Raw genomic sequence first — 19,290 nt, forward strand, 5'->3', positions numbered from 1 at the left:
TCCCACCCCCACCATGACCTACACCCACAACCACCATGCCTCAGACCACCACAACCCAACCCACAACCACCATGACTCCCCACGCCCCACCCACCAGCCCCACCCACACGACCCACACCACAACCACCATGCCTCAGATCCACCTCCCAAACCCAAAATCACTATGCCTCAACCCACCCGACCCAAACCCACAACCCACCACTCTCTCCCCGTCTGACTAACCCACAGCCAAGATCTAGAAGCGATTCTGTGCAGCCATATAAGGGAGAAGAAGAGAGGAGAAATGGACCGAGAGTCTAGACCAAGAAAGACAAAGACAAAGACAAAGGAGAGAGAAAGAAGTGTATAAAGAATGATATGAGCACAATGCCAAAAAAATTTACAATTTTACAAGTTTAGTAGACCACTTTGAGTACTTTGAGGCTTGATGCTAAATATTGATTTAAGCTTTTATAGATCTCTTGGAAAAATGATCCTTGAGCATCACATTCCAAAATTCTATCATCCTATTTTTCCATTCCAAAAAACTACTTTATCAATTATACATACAATTTTAAATACTCTCAGGATTCCAACTTTTATTTTACAATACAAACATTAAAATAATATTTATACACAATAAAATAATATATCCCAAACTCAAATAAAAACAAAACCCAAAAACCCGGTGGAGAGAGAGAGAGGAATTGATAAAGTAAGTGAATAAAATATTAGTTTGTTTTTTTTTTTTTTTTTTTTTTTTAGAATTGAGCTACAGTGCAATTTTACCTTTAGAATTGCATTTAGCACTATTGCAAATTTTTGCAATAGTTGTTTTTACAAGTTTGGATGTGTGGGGAGTTTTGGCTTTATGCTAATTTTTCCTACATATGGCATATGCCATTCTCAATGTGAATATTTAAGTGTTCTGCGTCTTCGTAATTGTAGAAGAGTGCCTTGTGAATATTTCTGCAGAAATGTTTGTGCTAATGGTTAGAAATGGTTTGATTTGATGTGAGAACACGAAGTGGCGCTTTGGCTAGGTGCTACTACCTGTTCTTGTTCAAAACAGAAAGAACTTGATATAGAGTTTCCATCATTGGACCCAAACCAAAAAACAATTTAATTACCAAATCACTGGGCTGTAAAAAATATAAGGAAACCTTTTTGTCTTGTTTTTGTTATCTGTTTTTCTAATCAAAATATTCTTTGAAATTCTCTAACCTATTCCCGAATTATGGTCAGCAATTTTTTTTCACCTCAGAGCTGACAATTAAAGAATTCCCTTGGCTTTTATGCTTTAATTGTTTTAGTCTGAATTTTATGACCTCTAATTTTAGAGACTGATAAATGATTTGATGGCCTAATATCCTCCCACAACTATAAATTTCAGTACACTGTTCAAAATTATTATTAGTCCTTTCACGCAGACGAGGACTCATCATACGTACATCGTACAAGCTTACACACAAACAAAATAACTGGGCCCAATCGCAATCTCCCAAAACGCAAGATAGTAAAATTATTGAAAGCAAAAAGTGCAAACCCTCTACAACAAGAAACAAGAAGATATTGGAAGTTGAACATCCACCACTTAATAAAAGCTCCCATATAATATAAGAAATTATTTTTCTGTACCGCATGTTTCCAGTTCACATGAGTATATAATAAGAGAATTCCCACAACAAACAAGGGAACCCAAAACATCTAGAATTTGAACAATGAAAAGAAAAAAAAAAAATCTCAGTAATAATCATTACTTCAGTTCTTTCTACATTCACAATGGCACAAAAAATTTTGAGGGTAAGACCTCAGAATATGCTAAAAAAGAGAGTAAAAAAACGATTAACTGAAGCTAAGAAACATTTTATACTATGTGCCCAATGACAAAATTCAATGCACTACCATGCCACACCGTCCGGTAAAGAAACAAGTTCTAATTCATGTCTTGATAGCCTTCTCCAGGAAACCTGGTATTTTAAAGAAAAAAATTAGAAGAGAAACTACCTTTTGAAATAATATTTGATAAATCTAGCAAAGGAAGAAAATAATGTAATAACAGCAACATCATTTCAATGTCTCTAAAAGTTTGTAGAACACATGAAAAGATATCACTAAGAAACACCATTATTGCAGTACTTTTTCCTCTTTTTTTTAATCAATGACAATTATATTGCAATACTTCCAAAAGCTTGTAAATCACATGAAAGACTAATCCATTAATGTGTCTCCAAATGCACTCAAAAGAAATTATTTCATCCCAATTCAAGAATGAAGGTTCACTCTGAAGCCAATGTCATCTCAAAAACTACATTGACGGCTGTCAGGTTCAGTGTTACATGCAAAGACATATTAATGTTTCTAAATAAATCATTATTCTGTTGTTTACATTATTCTTTTTTTTTTTTTGGCCCTTTTTCTGGTTCATGTACAGGCACATGCACGACTAGCTAGAACTTATTCCTACATCTGAGATTCCCCCCCTCCCCCCCTTTTTTTTTTTTTTAATTTTTTCTTGTCTCACCTTTATATAAGAGATCCATACAGCTGGAACCTACTGATGTGGCGTAAGCACTGTCAACAAAAAAAGGTTGTAAGAACCAATCATTAGTCTACCCAAATTTTCAGTCAAAAAATAAATCTACCAAATTAAATATGACAACGGCTGAAAAATGTAAATCAAGTTCCTAGGTACACACTTTTTTTTTTTTTTAATAAGTAGAAAAGCAGAGTTCCTAGATTGTACCATTAAAGTAGACAAATTTATTTATATGCATACATACATACATAAACACAATGAATAAAGGAGACAAAAAATTAATCTTTAATTGCATGCCCATACATCTAAAATGAAAGCATCACCAAGCAGTAGCACTAAGTTTGTAAAAGAAAAAGTTAAAGACAGAAATAGTCAGAAATCCATTAGGCCAATGTGATGTCAATTTCATACCAACAAGGCAATATCACGGAAATCAGTTTTGCCTATTTGACATCGAGAAGCAACTAGCCTACACGCCTACCATACAAGCTACAAAAGTTAAAAGTGCTCTACAAGAGGCCAAATGGAAAAAATTACACACATTAATGTTATGACAACCAGTGGAGACCTGACTTGGACATTTGCTATGTAATACCATACTAAATAATACACACTAATGCTCATAATATAGTTCCCATACATAAAGCATACTAGCATTACCAACAATAGCACAGACAAAAGTAACACATATATACCAAAAAAATAGATAATTTCAATAAGTGGTAGTGGTAGTGGTAGGGGTTAATGCTAGTAGATCTAGTAGTGAAAAAAAAAGCGCAAGTGGTGTAAATGGGAGTTAGAAATGGCATTTTAGAATCAATTAATCACCAGAGACAAAATTTGGATTTTCACACTGGCCCAACCAATTGCTTTTAGGCAGACGGGGTTCCTTCATTATTCGTACCCCACTCTTGTTCAGCCTCGTTACCATTAACGAGTACTGCACCATCTGTTGAATCTGCATCCACTACGACAGCCTCCTCTTGGCTCTCTTCTTCTCCATTTTGTTCCTCTGCATTCAGTTCCTCTGCATTCAGCTCCTCTGCATTCTGTTCTTCTCCATTCTGTCCCAAGTAACCAATTAGAACATTATTAGAGTATACTAAAAACAAGCTCCATAGAATATTCAGAGAACCAACAAACAGAATTTCATCATAAGTTCACAAGTTCAAGAGAAGAACCAAAGTTCTAATTGATACAAATATATCTAGAATATGAAATAAGTCAAACAACAAAGCCTTCTACTGTATAAAAATCCTCTCTCTTAAAGTAGGCCAAGATTAACATGTTGAGCATTTAAAAAAAGTTAGTACGGTTTTATTTGTGTTAAGAGAAAACCAAAGACACTAATTTCCAAGTTAAGCAATATGAAATCCATAGGCAGAGTATACCTCATGATCTGCATCTCCATTTTCAAGGGGTTCCTCATCATCCACTTGCATGTTTCTGAAAGCCTCCACAAGTGTAAGATGTGATCTGTCAGCATGGTTTATATATTCTTCTGCAGGAGGATAAACACCCCTACAATGCAATTAAAAGAAATGAGTTAATGCTGTCTCTTCAGATAGCATGCATAGAGAAAAGCAATAATAAGCTCACGGGAAATATTATCCAACAAAAAGCAGGTAAATATCAGAATGCTTTAGTACCTTGACTCTGTGACTTTGGATTCAACAGAAAGAGCGACTTGCCAATCTTCGAACAAATTAGGATACTCCTCGGGATCAGCTAAAGATTCAGCAGCTTTTGGATTAACCTACAGATAGTCAGATAGCATCAAACTTTTTTAAACAATCTACACGATCATACAAGTATGCATATATAGATGTATGTACATAATTATGCATAGCTTTAGGCATTACAACAGAGTCCACCATGTATCTATTCTACAAGTATGGTAATTGATATTGGTTAGTCAAGCTATTTTAAGATCTGAACTCAGCACAACAAACAGGGGAAAATCAGTTACCTTATTGAGGTCTTTTCTCCAAATTGCAACTATCTCTGAGACCTTGCTTGGAAGATAAGATCGTGCCATCAAGGCCGCTTCAGGTATCCGGTTGCTGATTGAAAAAAATTGTATCAATTTGTGCTGTCGCGTTTCGTGTTTAAAATAGAAAAATTAAAAATAATTACCTTTCCAACAAAAGCTCAAGGCACTCTTCCAATTTACCCAACATGAATAAGCAAAGGAATGCAACATTGTTCTTCCCCTGCTCTTTAGCAAGTGATGCAAGTTGTGATATCCCCTCAGCATCACCTAAAGAAGAATAGAGCAGTAACAACCCACTCAAGTCCATTGCACGCTTTAAACATTCCTCGGCCATATCTAACTGCAATACTCAAATAAGAGAGGAATGTCAGTATGTTTAATATTTTAATAAATTAACCTTTTAATAATACAAGTTTCTGGAAAAGCGTGGCTCAGGAAAACAACATACCCAACAAGAAGAAAGAATCCAAAATCCAGATCAGAAAAACTAAGTGCAAAGCATCCTAAGAAGCACAATATGTTTTTGGGTAGGGGTACAAAACGATACATTATATAGTGACACGGCAATACTTGAAGAGCTAGGATACGATACAACAGAGATATGGTATTAATTCGTTATTAAATATATTTGTATTTATAATTTTTATATACTGTTCTAATTATTTGTTTTTCATATACTGTAAGCATGTAACAATTTAAGAGTAATATATGGATAATAAAATGAATCCGTGTCCATTAAATGATTTTAAAATATAACCCAAGATCTAAAGAGTAAATAAAAGATGACTAGATATGTGTTCAACATTGAAACCAATATATAAAAAATACAAATAAAATCCTCATAAATTTGGGCAATCTCTCATTATGGGGGGGTTGGGTTACAACCGTATCTGGGCCATATCACAGCTGTATCCAGGACATTTCGGCACCTTTAAAAATAATTTTTTTTAAAAGCAGGGACATGCATGCGGATACTTATTGGATACCAGTATTTGAGCAAAAATTAAGTCTTTGTTCTTCCTAGAAAGCATCTAACAAGAGAGATGGTAAGAGCAGATGAACAATTGTCAGGTTTGAATAAGGATTTTTTTTTCAACCCAAGATTACCATCTGAATTCACCATAGTTATAGTAAAACAAGATAAGTTGCTATTCAGTCATTTAAGAGGGGGGAGGGGGGGGGGGGGATTTTGTGTTCAAAATTTCCAATTCAATATCCAATCATCAGATCTGGAATGTGGGGAAAACACTGAGATGAAATTTTGAAATGTGGTGATATCTTGATCAGACAACAGAAGATTAATCTATAGATCAGCACCTTTCCACTGGACATTGCTAATTCTCCCAACTGCTTCCATTTAGACTCACTCTGCACTTCTGACGCAATACCCTGCAAATAAAAGGTATATGAATATTGCTTGGGACAAATATAGTAAATCTAAAAGGACATCAGCATTCTTCAAAAGGAAATTAGAAAATGTTCACATGCGCAAGTAGAAGAATGTTCTCAAGGCGACTCATATCCCATGACATAAACAAATTGGACCTACCTTTGCAACCTCTAATCTACCAAGTTGTATGGCTAGCTCAAATCTGTAATCAGGGTCTGTAGCTACTTCAAGAGCATCCTCTATCATTCCACGTGATTCCAAGAAACGAGCCACACTATCAATGAAAGCAAATCAATCATTTGAATATAAGACACATTTTAGTTTCCAAACATTCATGTATACATAATAGATATTATTAAATTCTCTAATAAAGTTTAGAAGTACACAAATCTGACTAGAGAGCAAGAGATCACCCCTTGGCGCTCTTACAATAAGATTATTTGAGTATTAAAAAAAAGTTTTATTATAATGCACATGACATTCAAGTCCAAAATGTATACATATAAGACTTTATTAAGATTGAACCAGAAAAGTATTGTCAAGAACCAAATAGCAGATCTGTGTAGTGCCAAAAGTTTCAAGGATCTGCCAAACATATTGTTCCCATTTCCAGCATCATATAGAAATTTGAATTTGTGAAACCAAAAACCATGAAGACATTATGAAAAGGCCTTTGGTTTAGATAGGGCATGTGTGCGTTGACACACAGAGAGAGAGGAGTAATAAATAGAAAGCTACATAAATCTCACAAACCATTTTGGAACAGTTTAACAAGTTTTCACTATACTAGCCTTTGGCCTATCAAATGAAACATAGATGTGCCCCAACAGCGATCGTAAACATACAAAACATATTCTTTTAAGAATAAAAGAAATCGTCATTTGCCATCATTTTGCAAATGTTCAAATGTTGACACACCTATTATGGTGCTCTTTAGGAATTGAAGGCAAGACTTCACTGGCCCTTTCCAGATCCCCACGCATCACAAGAGTCTTGTACTCAATCAAGCTAACAAGTAATGTGTACCCCATAACACTGCAAGACCAGATAAAGAACAAGTTAAGACAATGAAGCCAGCAGCCTATTTGACTTCCATGGACAAAACCAAAACTTTACTTACTTGAATTCTTTGTCAATTAGATAAACCCTACTTTGACTAGCAAGATAGCCCAACAAATACATAGGCCGATCCAAATGAAACATTGTGGTTACCTAAAAAATGGAGTAATTTATCAGGATAGCCCTACCACATCAATGATGGACAATATCTGGATATATATATATATATATATCAAACCAAGGATGGACCATATATACCTCACCACCAACACAGTAATTAAGCCTCCAGGAGGAATTGTTGTAAATGAAACAATCCCCAACCCATATACCAGTTCTGACACGTTCATTCACTTCATGGAGAAGCTCAAAGGCATCTTCAACACCTTGTTCATCTACAGGTCTTCCACTATCCAAATAAGAAGAAACTACATCACGCTGCAACATTGAAGATGAAAATCAGGTTTTACTTGGGCACATCTTCTGGAAAAAGAAAGTAGCAAGTATCCTACAGAATTTTTTTTTCCTAAATGGAACATTATGGTTAGAAAGATACTTACATTGTATTTCAGGATGTAGAATGAGGAATCACTGGCAATTGCCACTAGATCTCCACTGTCAGCCCAATGGAGGTTCTGAGACGGTTAAATGAAGGTGTGAAACATAGGTAACATACGAGACAGTATAGCCGAGGGAAAGAAATAAAAAAGGGCAACTGATAGAGATATTGTAGTTATGATATTGCTTACTTTCACATTAACGTCAATTCGCCGAATCATCCTGCATTCAGCCCAATCATAAAAACAAATAAAATCATTTGAGCACATTGCCAATAAAGCTCCCCCATATATGTGCTCAGCTGAAAAGGTTGGACGCACGCTTCTCTTTTCCTGATATATGCAAGGAAGAGGAAGTGCAATTTGAGCTAAAGCTCATTGGCATATACAGGATCTAATAAAAAATATACAGTAACCAAAAATATGAAGGTAAGAGATCATCTTTGATATTCAGTAATTTGTATCCACCATTAAAAATGGTCAAGCATCATCACTTGTTTTAGAGGAAATGATACTTTTTTTTTTTTTTTTAAAATTAGGAAATGAAAGTTATAACCACCTTTCCAACATAAGTGACAAGTAATTACTTGTTTCCAGCATCTCAATTGACACATAACAAACCTGGAAAGTTTTACTGAAAATCTTTATCTTTGATGTGCTTTCTCTAACAGCATATTCTCCTTCTGTTGACCAAGCAAATTCCAAAGCCGAACCGAATGATCTATTCCTCCATGCCAAAGCAGTATATATAATGTATTCACCATCTCCACAAACAACAACAAACCTCCCATTGGGATTGTGCTTTAAGCTCTGGAAACAAAAATAGTGCCCAACAAAGTCAATAACACATGCAAATAGACACATGAAAACATTTTATAAGAGATTAATCAACATATCTAGCGGGCATACTTTCATTTGCAAATGAAGCCTACCCATGAACCATATTAGGTCATAGAACCAAATTTTTTGCATCATTTCCTTGGACTCCACAGTTTTCCTTCTTCACTAAAGTAAATGTCATCTATTTTGGTAATAAGAAAACCATTTTTTTTCCTCTCCTAAAACACATTCTTAAGACAAGCAGCACTTTTGTTCAGTCACAGAAATTGAACAGCTAAAATCAGCTTAGACAGTAAACTTCCACGACACTAATCACTACTTTAATAATTAACACTCACTTCTATGAAAAAAAGGACTTGCTATGGATAATTACATTTTATATGGAGAACTGCATAACAGAAAAATATTTCTGATACGCAGAGAAATAAACAAAATAAAATATGGTTTATCAAAACCTATAGACTACAGAAGAAACAACTATGAATTAAAGCAGCGCAAGAACCAAAAAGAAAAAGAAAAAAGAGTATGAGACCTAAAAGTGCAGACAAGCAAATAATCTACCATAAATTTAACCCGGCTTATACTGAACAACTTCTCGAAAACAAACAAATTTGTGAATTTCACATATTCTTTTTATTCCTAAAAAATTAGAAATAATACTCAATTGGTAAACCTTAACTAGACTCTCACTTCTGCAGAGACAACTAAAACACAAACACAAAATAGCTCGTCATAATCATAAAGGAAGGTTATTCAGTCAGATAGAATACCATAATTACCATGCATGTAAACTTACAAGAAGACATATTTCTTGGTAACATTTAAGGATTAGATTGTGGGAAGCAGAAGAAATGAAAAATACACAAGTAACAAAGAAGGCACTTTAAAATTCAATTAGACCAGAAGGACACCGCATCACCTGTGGGTAAAGATCACATGTTCCCAACTCCTTAACTGCCAAAGGCAATCTCTCTCCATCAGCAACCTAACAAGTAAAGTAAACAGAGAAGTTATGACATCACCAAAAGAGGAAAAAGCGGGGGGCAACATTTCATACATAGAGTTCATGTCATGTAGCAAACTTAGGGTCTGAGTTCAAACCTCCAAATCTGCAAGCACACTCTTAATGTTCACAGTTTGAATTTCATTATGCTTAGCCCAAATGATTTTTCCGCTGTTGTCCATACTAGCTACAGGTTCTTCTCTACCAAGTTTCACCATGATGGTTCCTTCATCATAACCAATCACAACCCTAGACAGAGACACTATAGTTTAGTATTTTTGAAAGAAAAATCACAACAAAATGAACACATAACAGAAACAATTTTGGAAACTATAGAACAACTTTATGGGAACAGTTATCCATACATTTGACCTCATACAAAGAATTTTGATTTAAGAAAGAAACTCAAGAAGAGAAGTGCCAGGAAAATAAAAACAATCCTCTAAGCAAATAAGCAAAAGTCACAAATTTAAAGTACCTCAAACATATTTCTAATATTTAAGAGTGGATATAAATCCCCCAAAATACTTCAAACTTTCAAGATAAACAACAATGATATACCTAAAACGAAAAAAAAAAAAAAAAAAAAAAAAAAAAAAAAAAAAAAAAAAAAAAAAAAAAAAAAAACAAAAAAAAAAAAAAAAAAAAAAAAAAAAAAAAAAAAAAGCAAACAAAAACTAAAAAAGAAACTTACCGGCGTGAACCTTTCATGTATCCAATAGCCCACACTCTTTCAAGACCATAATTCAATGTGTTCTCAAGCCTGCAAATAAATGAAATGATTTCAAATTCTAGAAGTTAAGGGTTAGCAACACTAAAAATTCTGTAACACATTTTATAAATAAGCAAAAACTAAAAATAAATAGTAAGGGAGCAAGAAGAAGATAAAAAACACAAACCAGGTTCTACTTCCTAAGTTTCAACAATGTGTCAATCATGAGGCAGCACAAGGGATGCTAGTAACATTGGACTATTACTTGAATCTCTTATAGTACAATTCAACCTCTGTCACTTTAAAAATTAAAACGATGTTCATCGTAATTACCCTATGTTACCAGGACTAAAATGATAGATTTTATGTTTACATGAACAAGATATCAAGTTGTGTGGAAGCTGTATTTTGCCTCAAAGCATTAACAATTTCTTGTGACTTCTTTGTTTTTTTATAGGATGAACTTTGAGTTCACAATGATGAACCCAAAGGAATAAAAAATAATAATAATAAATCAAATGACTGGTCTAAGAGAAACAAGGAACTCAAGAATGGATGAACAATCCGAAAAGCCCCAGCACCTTGTGGCTTCTTTGTGAAAAAATACTATTTGCTAAGGATATGTAAGGACAATATAGGCCACAAAAGAAATGAAATGCTAAAATAATATACTTGAACAGTTGTTTCCTATACCTTATCTAAGAACGCCTTTATCAACTCTAGTCTCAAATTTCAATTCAAAACCATACATCATTATGAGGAAGGGAGCCATTATGCAAAAAAAAAACCTATTGATTTACCACCCAAGAAAAAAGTCTCTGGAGGAAAAGAGTCAACAAAAGAGGCTCTCACGCCAAGCCAACCTCAGAGGCATATAAAACTTTAGACATACTTTTACAGGGAAAAAAATACCTATAAGTGGTAGAATGCCATATACGAACAGTCCCATCTTCAGAACCAGTAATTATTATTGGAAGTTCTGGATGAAAACATACTGCAGAGACATTGTGTGTGTGGCCTTCCAGAGTCTGGACACAGCTTTTGGTCTGATAGTCCCACACCTGTATTCATAGGGTTTATCCATAAAGGCTCCAGATCATCATACATACATTCAATCAGAAATCTCTAGGGGCGAAAAAAAAGGGGCAGGAGAAAGACCTTAGCAGTGTGATCATCAGAACCAGTAATTAGGTATGGCTTATCACCACCAGTAAAGTAATCGACACAGTTAACACCTTTCTGATGGGCATCCAATGTAAAATTTGGATCGGGGGAGCCAAGATTCCAAATCTAGAAAGAATGCAAAACCAGTGCATAATCAGCATAATTATAAAAAAATGAGGGAAATTAAAAGAAACAAGTTTCATTGACAAATCCCATCATACCTTTATGGTGCGGTCAAGCGATGCACTGGCAAATGTGTTGGTATCTTTTGGATTAAACGTCACTTGCATCACATAATGGGAATGCCCCTCAAAAATCTGAGTACACACCCAACCTTTCTCCCAATCCCAAAGCTTTATGAGCATATCATCAGATGAAGATAGCACATACGGAAGGGTAGGATGTACAGCCACACACCTAATGTAGTCCGTGTGTGCTTCAAATACTTTTACCTTATCCATTGTGTTGTAATTGTATACACGAATGAACATGTCATCAGCTCCAGCAACAACCCATTGCTTGCGTGCTATAAACTTGGCTGACCTAACTGCAGATAATGACATAGCTTTAGCACCCTAGCCATGTGAATAGCAAGAATGATGCAGGAGAAAAGATGTTTTGCGCAATGTCATCAAGTAGGAGAATATGCAAAGAGAAAGTAAAACTGTATATCAAATACCTGGTAACTCTGTCACCTCAAAAGATTTCGCCATAGTCTGGTATATTGACAGGAACATTTAAGTTAGATGTGAATACTTATAAAGACCTCCAAAGAACACACACACCAAAATATATATATATATATATAGAGTAATAATAATAATAATAATAATCTCAAAATCCAAAGGCTTGAAATAGGCTTAAAAACTTCCATAAAGAAGGGAAAAACCAGTTACTTTCATTTCATATAACTCCATTATATATAGATACATAAAAATTTTTTATTAGCAAGTACAGAGCCACACATGTTGTATTTGTTTTTGTTACTTTGTTTAACTCCTGATGTTCAAAATCATCAAGTGGATAAAACATATTATATATCTTTTGGTATATGCCTCTATGACCTCAAATGAATAGCCTTATTTTATTTCATAGTACTATTCTATTAAAGACAGAAAAAATGTGTTGAAGAAAAATATTCAAAACACACACACACACACACAGATGTGTGTGTGTGTGTGTGTGAATCTGAAAGAGGACCAAAGCTGAACTACAACACTAAATGGCACTGTTTAAGCACAAGCATTGGGGCTTTCATCATCACCAAGACTAAAAGAGAAGCCCACACACACAGATGTGTGTGTGTGTGTGTGTGTGCGTGTGTGTGAATCTGAAAGAGGACCAAAGCTGAACTACAACACTAAATGGCACTGTTTAAGCACAAGCACTGGGGCTTTCATCATCACCAAGACTAAAAGAGAAGCCTGGGAGGCATTGTGCGGAAGTAAAAGAGAACAAAATTGATACCAGAAGAACACTACCAGAGGATCTTATTTTGGAACTACGTAACATAATTTTCATAAACTTAAGAAACAAAATATAAACCCCACAGAAATCACGTGCTGTGACATTCCTAGAACAGTAAATCACTAATTGAAATCTTGTCATTTTATCCCTCACTGTAAAAGCAACATTTTCCATAGGTAAGTGATTTATACTTGGCACAATGAAAGAAGTTCTTATTTCATGGAATTCGACCGAGAATAAACATGACTCATTTAAATAGTTTCACGCTGTTACAATCTATTTGAAATCAGGAAACAAATGAGATCTTTTTTGGGGGTTGTGCTGCTTCAAGATTTTGGACAAAGTTATTTCCCACGTGATTTCTTTCAATGTGGTGGGTCTTATTACAAAGGATTTAGATTTTTTTTTTTTTTTTTATAACTATGAATTAAAGCAGCGCAAGAACAAAAAAAAAAAAAAAAAAAAAGAGTATGAGACCTAAAAGTGCAGACAAGCAAATAATCTACCATAAATTTAACCCGGCTTATACTGAACAATTTCTCGAAAACAAAAAAATTTGTGAATTTCACATATTCTTTTTGTTCCTAAAAAATTAGAAATAATACTCAATTGGTAAATCTTAACTAGACTCTCACTTCTGCAGAAACAACTAAAATACAAACACAAAATAGCTCGTCATAATCATAAAGGAAGATTATTCAGTCAGATAGAATACCATAATTACCATGCATGTAAACTTACAAGAAGACATATTTCTTGGTAACATTTAAGGATTAGATGGTGGGAAGCAGAAGAAATGAAAAATACACAAGTAACAAAGAAGGCACTTTAAAATTAAATTAGACCAGAAGGACACCGCATCACCTGTGGGTAAAGATCACATGTTCCCAACTCCTTAACTGCCAAAGGCAATCTTTCTCCATCAGGAACCTAACAAGTAAAGTAAACAGAGAAGTTATGACATCACCAAAAGAGGAAAAAGCGGGGGGCAACATTTCATTGAGTTCATGTCATGTAGCAAACTTAGGGTCTGAGTTCAAACCTCCAAATCTGCAACCACACTCTTAATGTTCACAGTTTGAATTTCATTATGCTTAGCCCAAATGATTTTTCCGCTGTTGTCCATACTAGCTACAGGTTCTTCTCTACCAAGTTTCACCATGATGGTTCCTTCATCATAACCAATCACAACCCTAGACAGAGACACTATAGTTTAGTATTTTTGAAAGAAAAATCACAACAAAATGAACACATAACAGAAATAATTTTAGAAAATATAGAACAACTTTATGGGAAAAGTTATCCATACATTTGACCTCATACAAAGAATTTTGATTTAAGAAAGAAACTCAAGAAGAGAAGTGCCAGGAAAATAAAAACAATCCTCTAAGCAAATAAGCAAAAGTCACAAATTTAAAGTACCTCAAACATATTTCTAATATTTAAGAGTGGATATAAATCCCCCAAAATACTTCAAACTTTCAAGATAAACAACAATGATATTCCTAAAATGAAAAAAAAAAAAACAAACAAAAACTAAACAAGAAACTTACCGGCGTGAACCTTTCATGTATCCAATAGCCCACACTCTTTCAAGACCATAATTCAATGTGTTCTCAAGCCTGCAAATAAATGAAATGATTTCAAATTCTAGAAGTTAAGGGTTAGCAACACTAAAAATTCTGTAACACATTTTATAAATAAGCAAAAACTAAAAATAAATAGTAAGGGAGCAAGAAGAAGATAAAAAACACAAATCAGGTTCTACTTCATAAGTTTCAACAATGTGTCAATCATGAGGCACCACAAGGGATGCTAGTAACATTGGACTATTACTTGAATCTCTTATAGTACAATTCAACCTCTGTCACTTTAAAAATTAAAACGATGTTCATCGTAATTACCCTATGTTACCAGGGCTAAAATGATAGATTTTATGTTTACATGAACAAGATATCAAGTTGTGTGGAAGCTGTATACTGCCTTAAAGCATTAACAATTCCTTGTGACTTCTTTGTTCTTTTATAGGATGAACTTTGAGTTCACAATGATGAACCCAAAGGAATAAAAAATAATAATAATAAATCAAATGACTGGTCTAAGAGAAACAAGGAACTCAGGAATGGATGAACAATCCGAAAAGCCCCAGCACCTTGTGGCTTCTTTGTAAAAGAATACTATTTGCTAAGGATATGTAAGGACAATATAGGCCACAAAAGAAATGAAATGCTAAAATAATATACTTGAACAGTTGTTTCCTACACCTTATCTAAGAACGCCTTTATCAACTCTAGTTTCAAATTTCAATTCAAAACCATACATCATTATGAGGAAGGGAGCCATTATGCAAAAAAAAACCTATTGATTTACCACCCAAGAAAAAAGTCTCTGGAGGAAAAGAGTCAACAAAAGAGGCTCTCACGCCAAGCCAACCTCAGAGGCATATAAAACTTTAGACATACTTTTACAGGGAAAAAAATACCTATAAGTGGTAGAATGCCATATACGAACAGTCCCATCTTCAGAACCAGTAATTATTATTGGAAGTTCTGGATGAAAACATACTGCAGAGACATTGTGTGTGTGGCCTTCCAGAGTCTGGACACAGCTTTTGGTCTGATAGTCCCACACCTGTATTCATAGGGTTTATCCATAAAGGCTCCAGATCATCATACATACATTCAATCAGAAATCTCTAGGGGCGAAAAAAAAGGGGCAGGAGAAAGACCTTAGCAGTGTGATCATCAGAACCAGTAATTAGGTATGGCTTATCACCACCAGTAAAGTAATCGACACAGTTAACACCTTTCTGATGGGCATCCAATGTAAAATTTGGATCGGGGGAGCCAAGATTCCAAATCTAGAAAGAATGCAAAACCAGTGCATAATCAGCATAATTATAAAAAAATGAGGGAAATTAAAAGAAACAAGTTTCATTGACAAATCCCATCATACCTTTATGGTGCGGTCAAGCGATGCACTGGCAAATGTGTTGGTATCTTTTGGATTAAACGTCACTTGCATCACATAATGGGAATGCCCCTCAAAAATCTGAGTACACACCCAACCTTTCTCCCAATCCCAAAGCTTTATGAGCATATCATCAGATGATGATAGCACATACGGAAGGGTAGGATGTACAGCCACACACCTAATGTAGTCCGTGTGTGCTTCAAATACTTTTACCTTATCCATTGTGTTGTAATTGTATACACGAATGAACATGTCATCAGCTCCAGCAACAACCCATTGCTTGCGTGCTATAAACTTGGCTGACCTAACTGCAGATAATGACATAGCTTTAGCACCCTAGCCATGTTAATAGCAAGTATGATGCAGGAGAAAAGATGTTTTGCACAATGTCATCAAGTAGGAGAATATGCAAAGAGAAAGTAAAACTGTATATCAAATACCTGGTAACTCTGTCACCTCAAAAGACTTCGCCATAGTCTGGTATATTGACAGGGACATTTAAGTTAGATGTAAATACTTATAAAGACCTCCAAAGAACACACACACCAAAATATATATATATATAGTAATAATAATAATAATCTCAAAATCCAAAGGCTTGAAATAGGCTTAAGAACTTCCATAAAGAAGGGAAAAACCAAGTACTTTCATTTCATATAATTCCATTATATATAGATACATAAAACTTTTTTATTAGCAAGTACAGAGCCACACATGTTGTATTTGTTTTTGTTACTTTGTTTAACTCCTAATGTTCCAAATCATCAAGTGGATAAAACTATATCTTTTGGTATATGCCTCTATGACCTCAATGAATAGCCTTATTTCATAGTACTATTCTATTAAAGACAGAAAAAATGTGTTGAAGAAAAATATTCAAGACACACACACACACAGATGTGTGTGTGTGTGTGTGTGTACACCCATTTGGCACAAATCTGAAAGAGGACCAAAGCTGAAATATAACACTAAATGGCACTGTTTAAGCACAAGCATTGGGGCTTTCATCATCACCAAGACTATAAGAGAAGCCTGGGAGGCATTGTGCGGAAGTAAAAGAGAACAAAATTGATACCAGAAGAACACTACCAGAGGATCTTATTTTGGAACTACGTAACATAATTTTCATAAACTTAAGAAACAAAATATACACCCTACAAAAATCACGTGCTGTGACATTCCTAGAACAGTAAATCACTAATTGAAATCTTGTCATTTTTTCTCTCACTGTAAAAGCAACATTTTCCATAGGTAAGCGATTTAAACGTGGCACAATGAAAGAAGTTCTTATTTCATGGAATTCAACCGAGAATAAACATGACTCATTTAAATAGTTTCACGCTGTTTCAATCTATTTGAAATCAGGAAACAAATGAGATCTTTTTTGGGGGTTGTGCTGCTTCAAGATTTTGGACAAGGTTCTTTCCCATGTGATTTCTTTCTATGTGGTGGGTCTTATTACAAAGGATTTAGATTTTTTTTTTTTTTTAATAAGTAAAAAAGATTCATTGATATCAAAAAGAGAGAGACACCCAAGTACACAGGGAGTATACAGGAGTGAACATATCAAAAACGAACATTACAAAAATCAAGTAAAACCAAAATAGAAGAAAAAGGTGGTTTTTTTTATAGGTTTAGTATTTTGTCAACTGAGCAGATCATACTTCTTTCTAATTACTATATTTTGCGGTGTACAATCCTTGTATGGCCCTGTGTTTGTGGGTGCCAATTTGTGCGTGTTAAGGGAAAACATCATACGCGACTACTAAGATCATACAGTACTTCAACAAACGAAGCAAGAGAGAGGCCATACAAAGGAAAAACAGTGCAACTTACAATTCGATACAGATCTCACTGTCTTATTACAATTAACAACAAAAAACCAACATTCATAACAGCAGTAAATACAATCCCATACCTGAGATTGATAGTTCCAGATACAAACAGTTCCCGAATACAAACTCGCTAGAAGCCTGCAATAAAATTGAAAGTGCATCAGATTTCAGCACATGAGAATCCTAGCAATTTTTGCATTACATATAGTTGTAACTAAAAGCACTTTCGAAAACAATTTCACAATGGCAATCACATGTATACCATTGCTCAATATTTTCAAATAAAAACCATATGAATAACAAGAATTGAAGTAACAAGCTCATGATTTACCATGGCTCTGTTGGATGCAGATCCACGGACTTCACTCTCTCTGATCTTTGAGCGAGCTTTCTCTGATCCAAAGATGAAAACAACACCGTTATTCAACAAGCACTTAAACATTACCACATCCGCACACTGTTCGGATGTTAAGAAATCTTTCAGATAATTTCTCGGCAGCCAAACAAAGAACAAACCAAAATTAAAAAAAAAAAAAAAAAAATCTGAGATCTGATTTCACGGTACCTTGATTTCGAGCCTGAGAGGCTGTGAGAGCGCGATGAACAAAAGCAAACAAGAAAACTAGTCAGTAAGTGAGCAAACACCAGATCTCGTGGAAAATTAAACCGATTAAAGTAATTACAAGCTCGCATTAAGATTAATTAATCAAAAAGTGTTTGAATTCCATGTAATTAACTGAATTGAATAGAGATTAGCATCGAATCGAAGCGAAATTGTGGCAGATCTAAGCGTTTTTAGAGAGAAATGAGAATCGAATAGAGAAAAAAAGCTCACCATTTTCGCAGGTCAGAGAAAATTCAGTCGCTTGGATTTGAATAACGAAAATCAGAGATCGAAATCCAGAAACAATATATAGATCGAAGAGAGAGAGAGAGAGAAGGGGGGTTTGGTTTTTGTATCAGAGAGAGAGCTGCGTGTGTGTGTGTGTGTAAATATTACGTCTTTCAGTTAGGGACAGGGATTGACGAAACTACCACTGGGTTGGGTGTTCTGGTGCGGGATGGCCTATGAAAAGGTTGGACCCTGGCTGCATTTATTTAGATAATAACATTTTTTTTTTTACTTGGTAGATTAACAAAAACACATTTATATAGTATTATGCACATTTTAGATTTTTTCTTTTTCGGTATATTTACTAAAAGATTAGATTCTATATGGATATAGTGTAAAACTCGGGTTTTACACTCTTCAATTCAATCCTAACATCTTACGTTATCATATCACATTTAAAAAAAATAAGTACAAACATATCCATTCAATTTTAATATCTATCTGAAAAGCCAATTGGATGGAGAGTTTATTAAAATGTTATTAGGTATGACAGGATACATTTAGTTTTAAGTAAAAAATTACTGTGACAATCTTTTATTGGATTGTGTAAAATATGAGTTTTACACCTCATCCTTATCAAATTCGACTCATAAAACATATAAACGCAACAATTATTAAAAGAAATTAAATTCTACAAGAACTTGGTAAAACCCTTTGATTTACACTTTTCAATAAGGACATGTCACATCATCATATTACTAAAACATAAATAGATCACATAGGATACATCTCAATAAATATCATGTTTTAGGTTTCAAATAAAAGGCTGATGTGATGTTTTTGAATGTAATATGATGTATTGAATTTTAAGTAAAAGATTGACGTTACAATCTCTTATTGGATGGTATTACACTTCATCCTTACCAAATTTGGACTATTATTAAAATTTC

General features: G+C 34.4%; 1 protein-coding gene and 2 non-coding genes across 6 annotated transcripts; all 3 read right to left on the reverse strand.

Moving 5' to 3' along the window:
- Positions 1-1,575: 1,575 nt before the first annotated feature.
- On the reverse strand, positions 1,576-18,492 carry LOC112017748 (coatomer subunit beta'-2). Of its 4 annotated transcripts, none has more exons than XR_010624678.1 (26): positions 18,344-18,492; positions 18,074-18,094; positions 17,840-17,901; positions 17,592-17,646; positions 16,114-16,150; positions 15,656-15,981; positions 15,429-15,560; positions 15,183-15,331; positions 14,254-14,322; positions 13,743-13,893; positions 13,565-13,630; positions 8,136-8,324; positions 7,707-7,847; positions 7,518-7,592; positions 7,219-7,395; positions 7,022-7,113; positions 6,820-6,936; positions 6,061-6,175; positions 5,829-5,900; positions 4,655-4,851; positions 4,488-4,581; positions 4,168-4,274; positions 3,910-4,039; positions 3,347-3,582; positions 2,504-2,553; positions 1,576-1,949 (listed from the first exon to the last, which is right to left on the reverse strand). XR_010624678.1 is itself a non-coding variant. In XM_065762706.1 (26 exons), the coding sequence occupies exons 1-25, from the start codon at positions 18,344-18,346 to the stop codon at positions 2,534-2,536; spliced, it is 2,757 nt and encodes a 918-aa protein (XP_065618778.1). In that variant the 5' UTR covers positions 18,347-18,488; the 3' UTR covers positions 1,576-1,949; positions 2,504-2,533. The 4 variants fall into 4 exon arrangements, 1 of the variants encoding a protein (XP_065618778.1); XR_010624679.1 differs by lacking the exons at positions 13,565-13,630; positions 13,743-13,893; positions 14,254-14,322; ... (2 more) ...; positions 15,656-15,981; positions 16,114-16,150 and adding exons at positions 9,274-9,339; positions 9,456-9,606; positions 10,052-10,120; ... (2 more) ...; positions 11,455-11,780; positions 11,913-11,949 and having other exon boundaries at positions 3,382-3,582; positions 18,344-18,488; XR_010624677.1 differs by lacking the exons at positions 13,565-13,630; positions 13,743-13,893; positions 14,254-14,322; ... (2 more) ...; positions 15,656-15,981; positions 16,114-16,150 and adding exons at positions 9,274-9,339; positions 9,456-9,606; positions 10,052-10,120; ... (2 more) ...; positions 11,455-11,780; positions 11,913-11,949 and having other exon boundaries at positions 18,344-18,484.
- On the reverse strand, positions 12,567-12,675 carry LOC112017798 (small nucleolar RNA snoR134). Its single transcript, XR_002883518.1, has one exon. It is a non-coding gene; the product is annotated as a small nucleolar RNA snoR134 (small nucleolar RNA).
- Positions 16,585-16,723, reverse strand: LOC111986949 (small nucleolar RNA snoR134). The gene has a single exon (XR_002880234.1). It is a non-coding gene; the product is annotated as a small nucleolar RNA snoR134 (small nucleolar RNA).
- Positions 18,493-19,290: the final 798 nt, after the last annotated feature.

Source organism: Quercus suber, unplaced genomic scaffold (genome assembly GCF_002906115.3).
Source record: "Quercus suber isolate HL8 unplaced genomic scaffold, Cork oak 2.0 scaffold_470, whole genome shotgun sequence".
NCBI lineage: Eukaryota > Viridiplantae > Streptophyta > Magnoliopsida > Fagales > Fagaceae > Quercus > Quercus suber.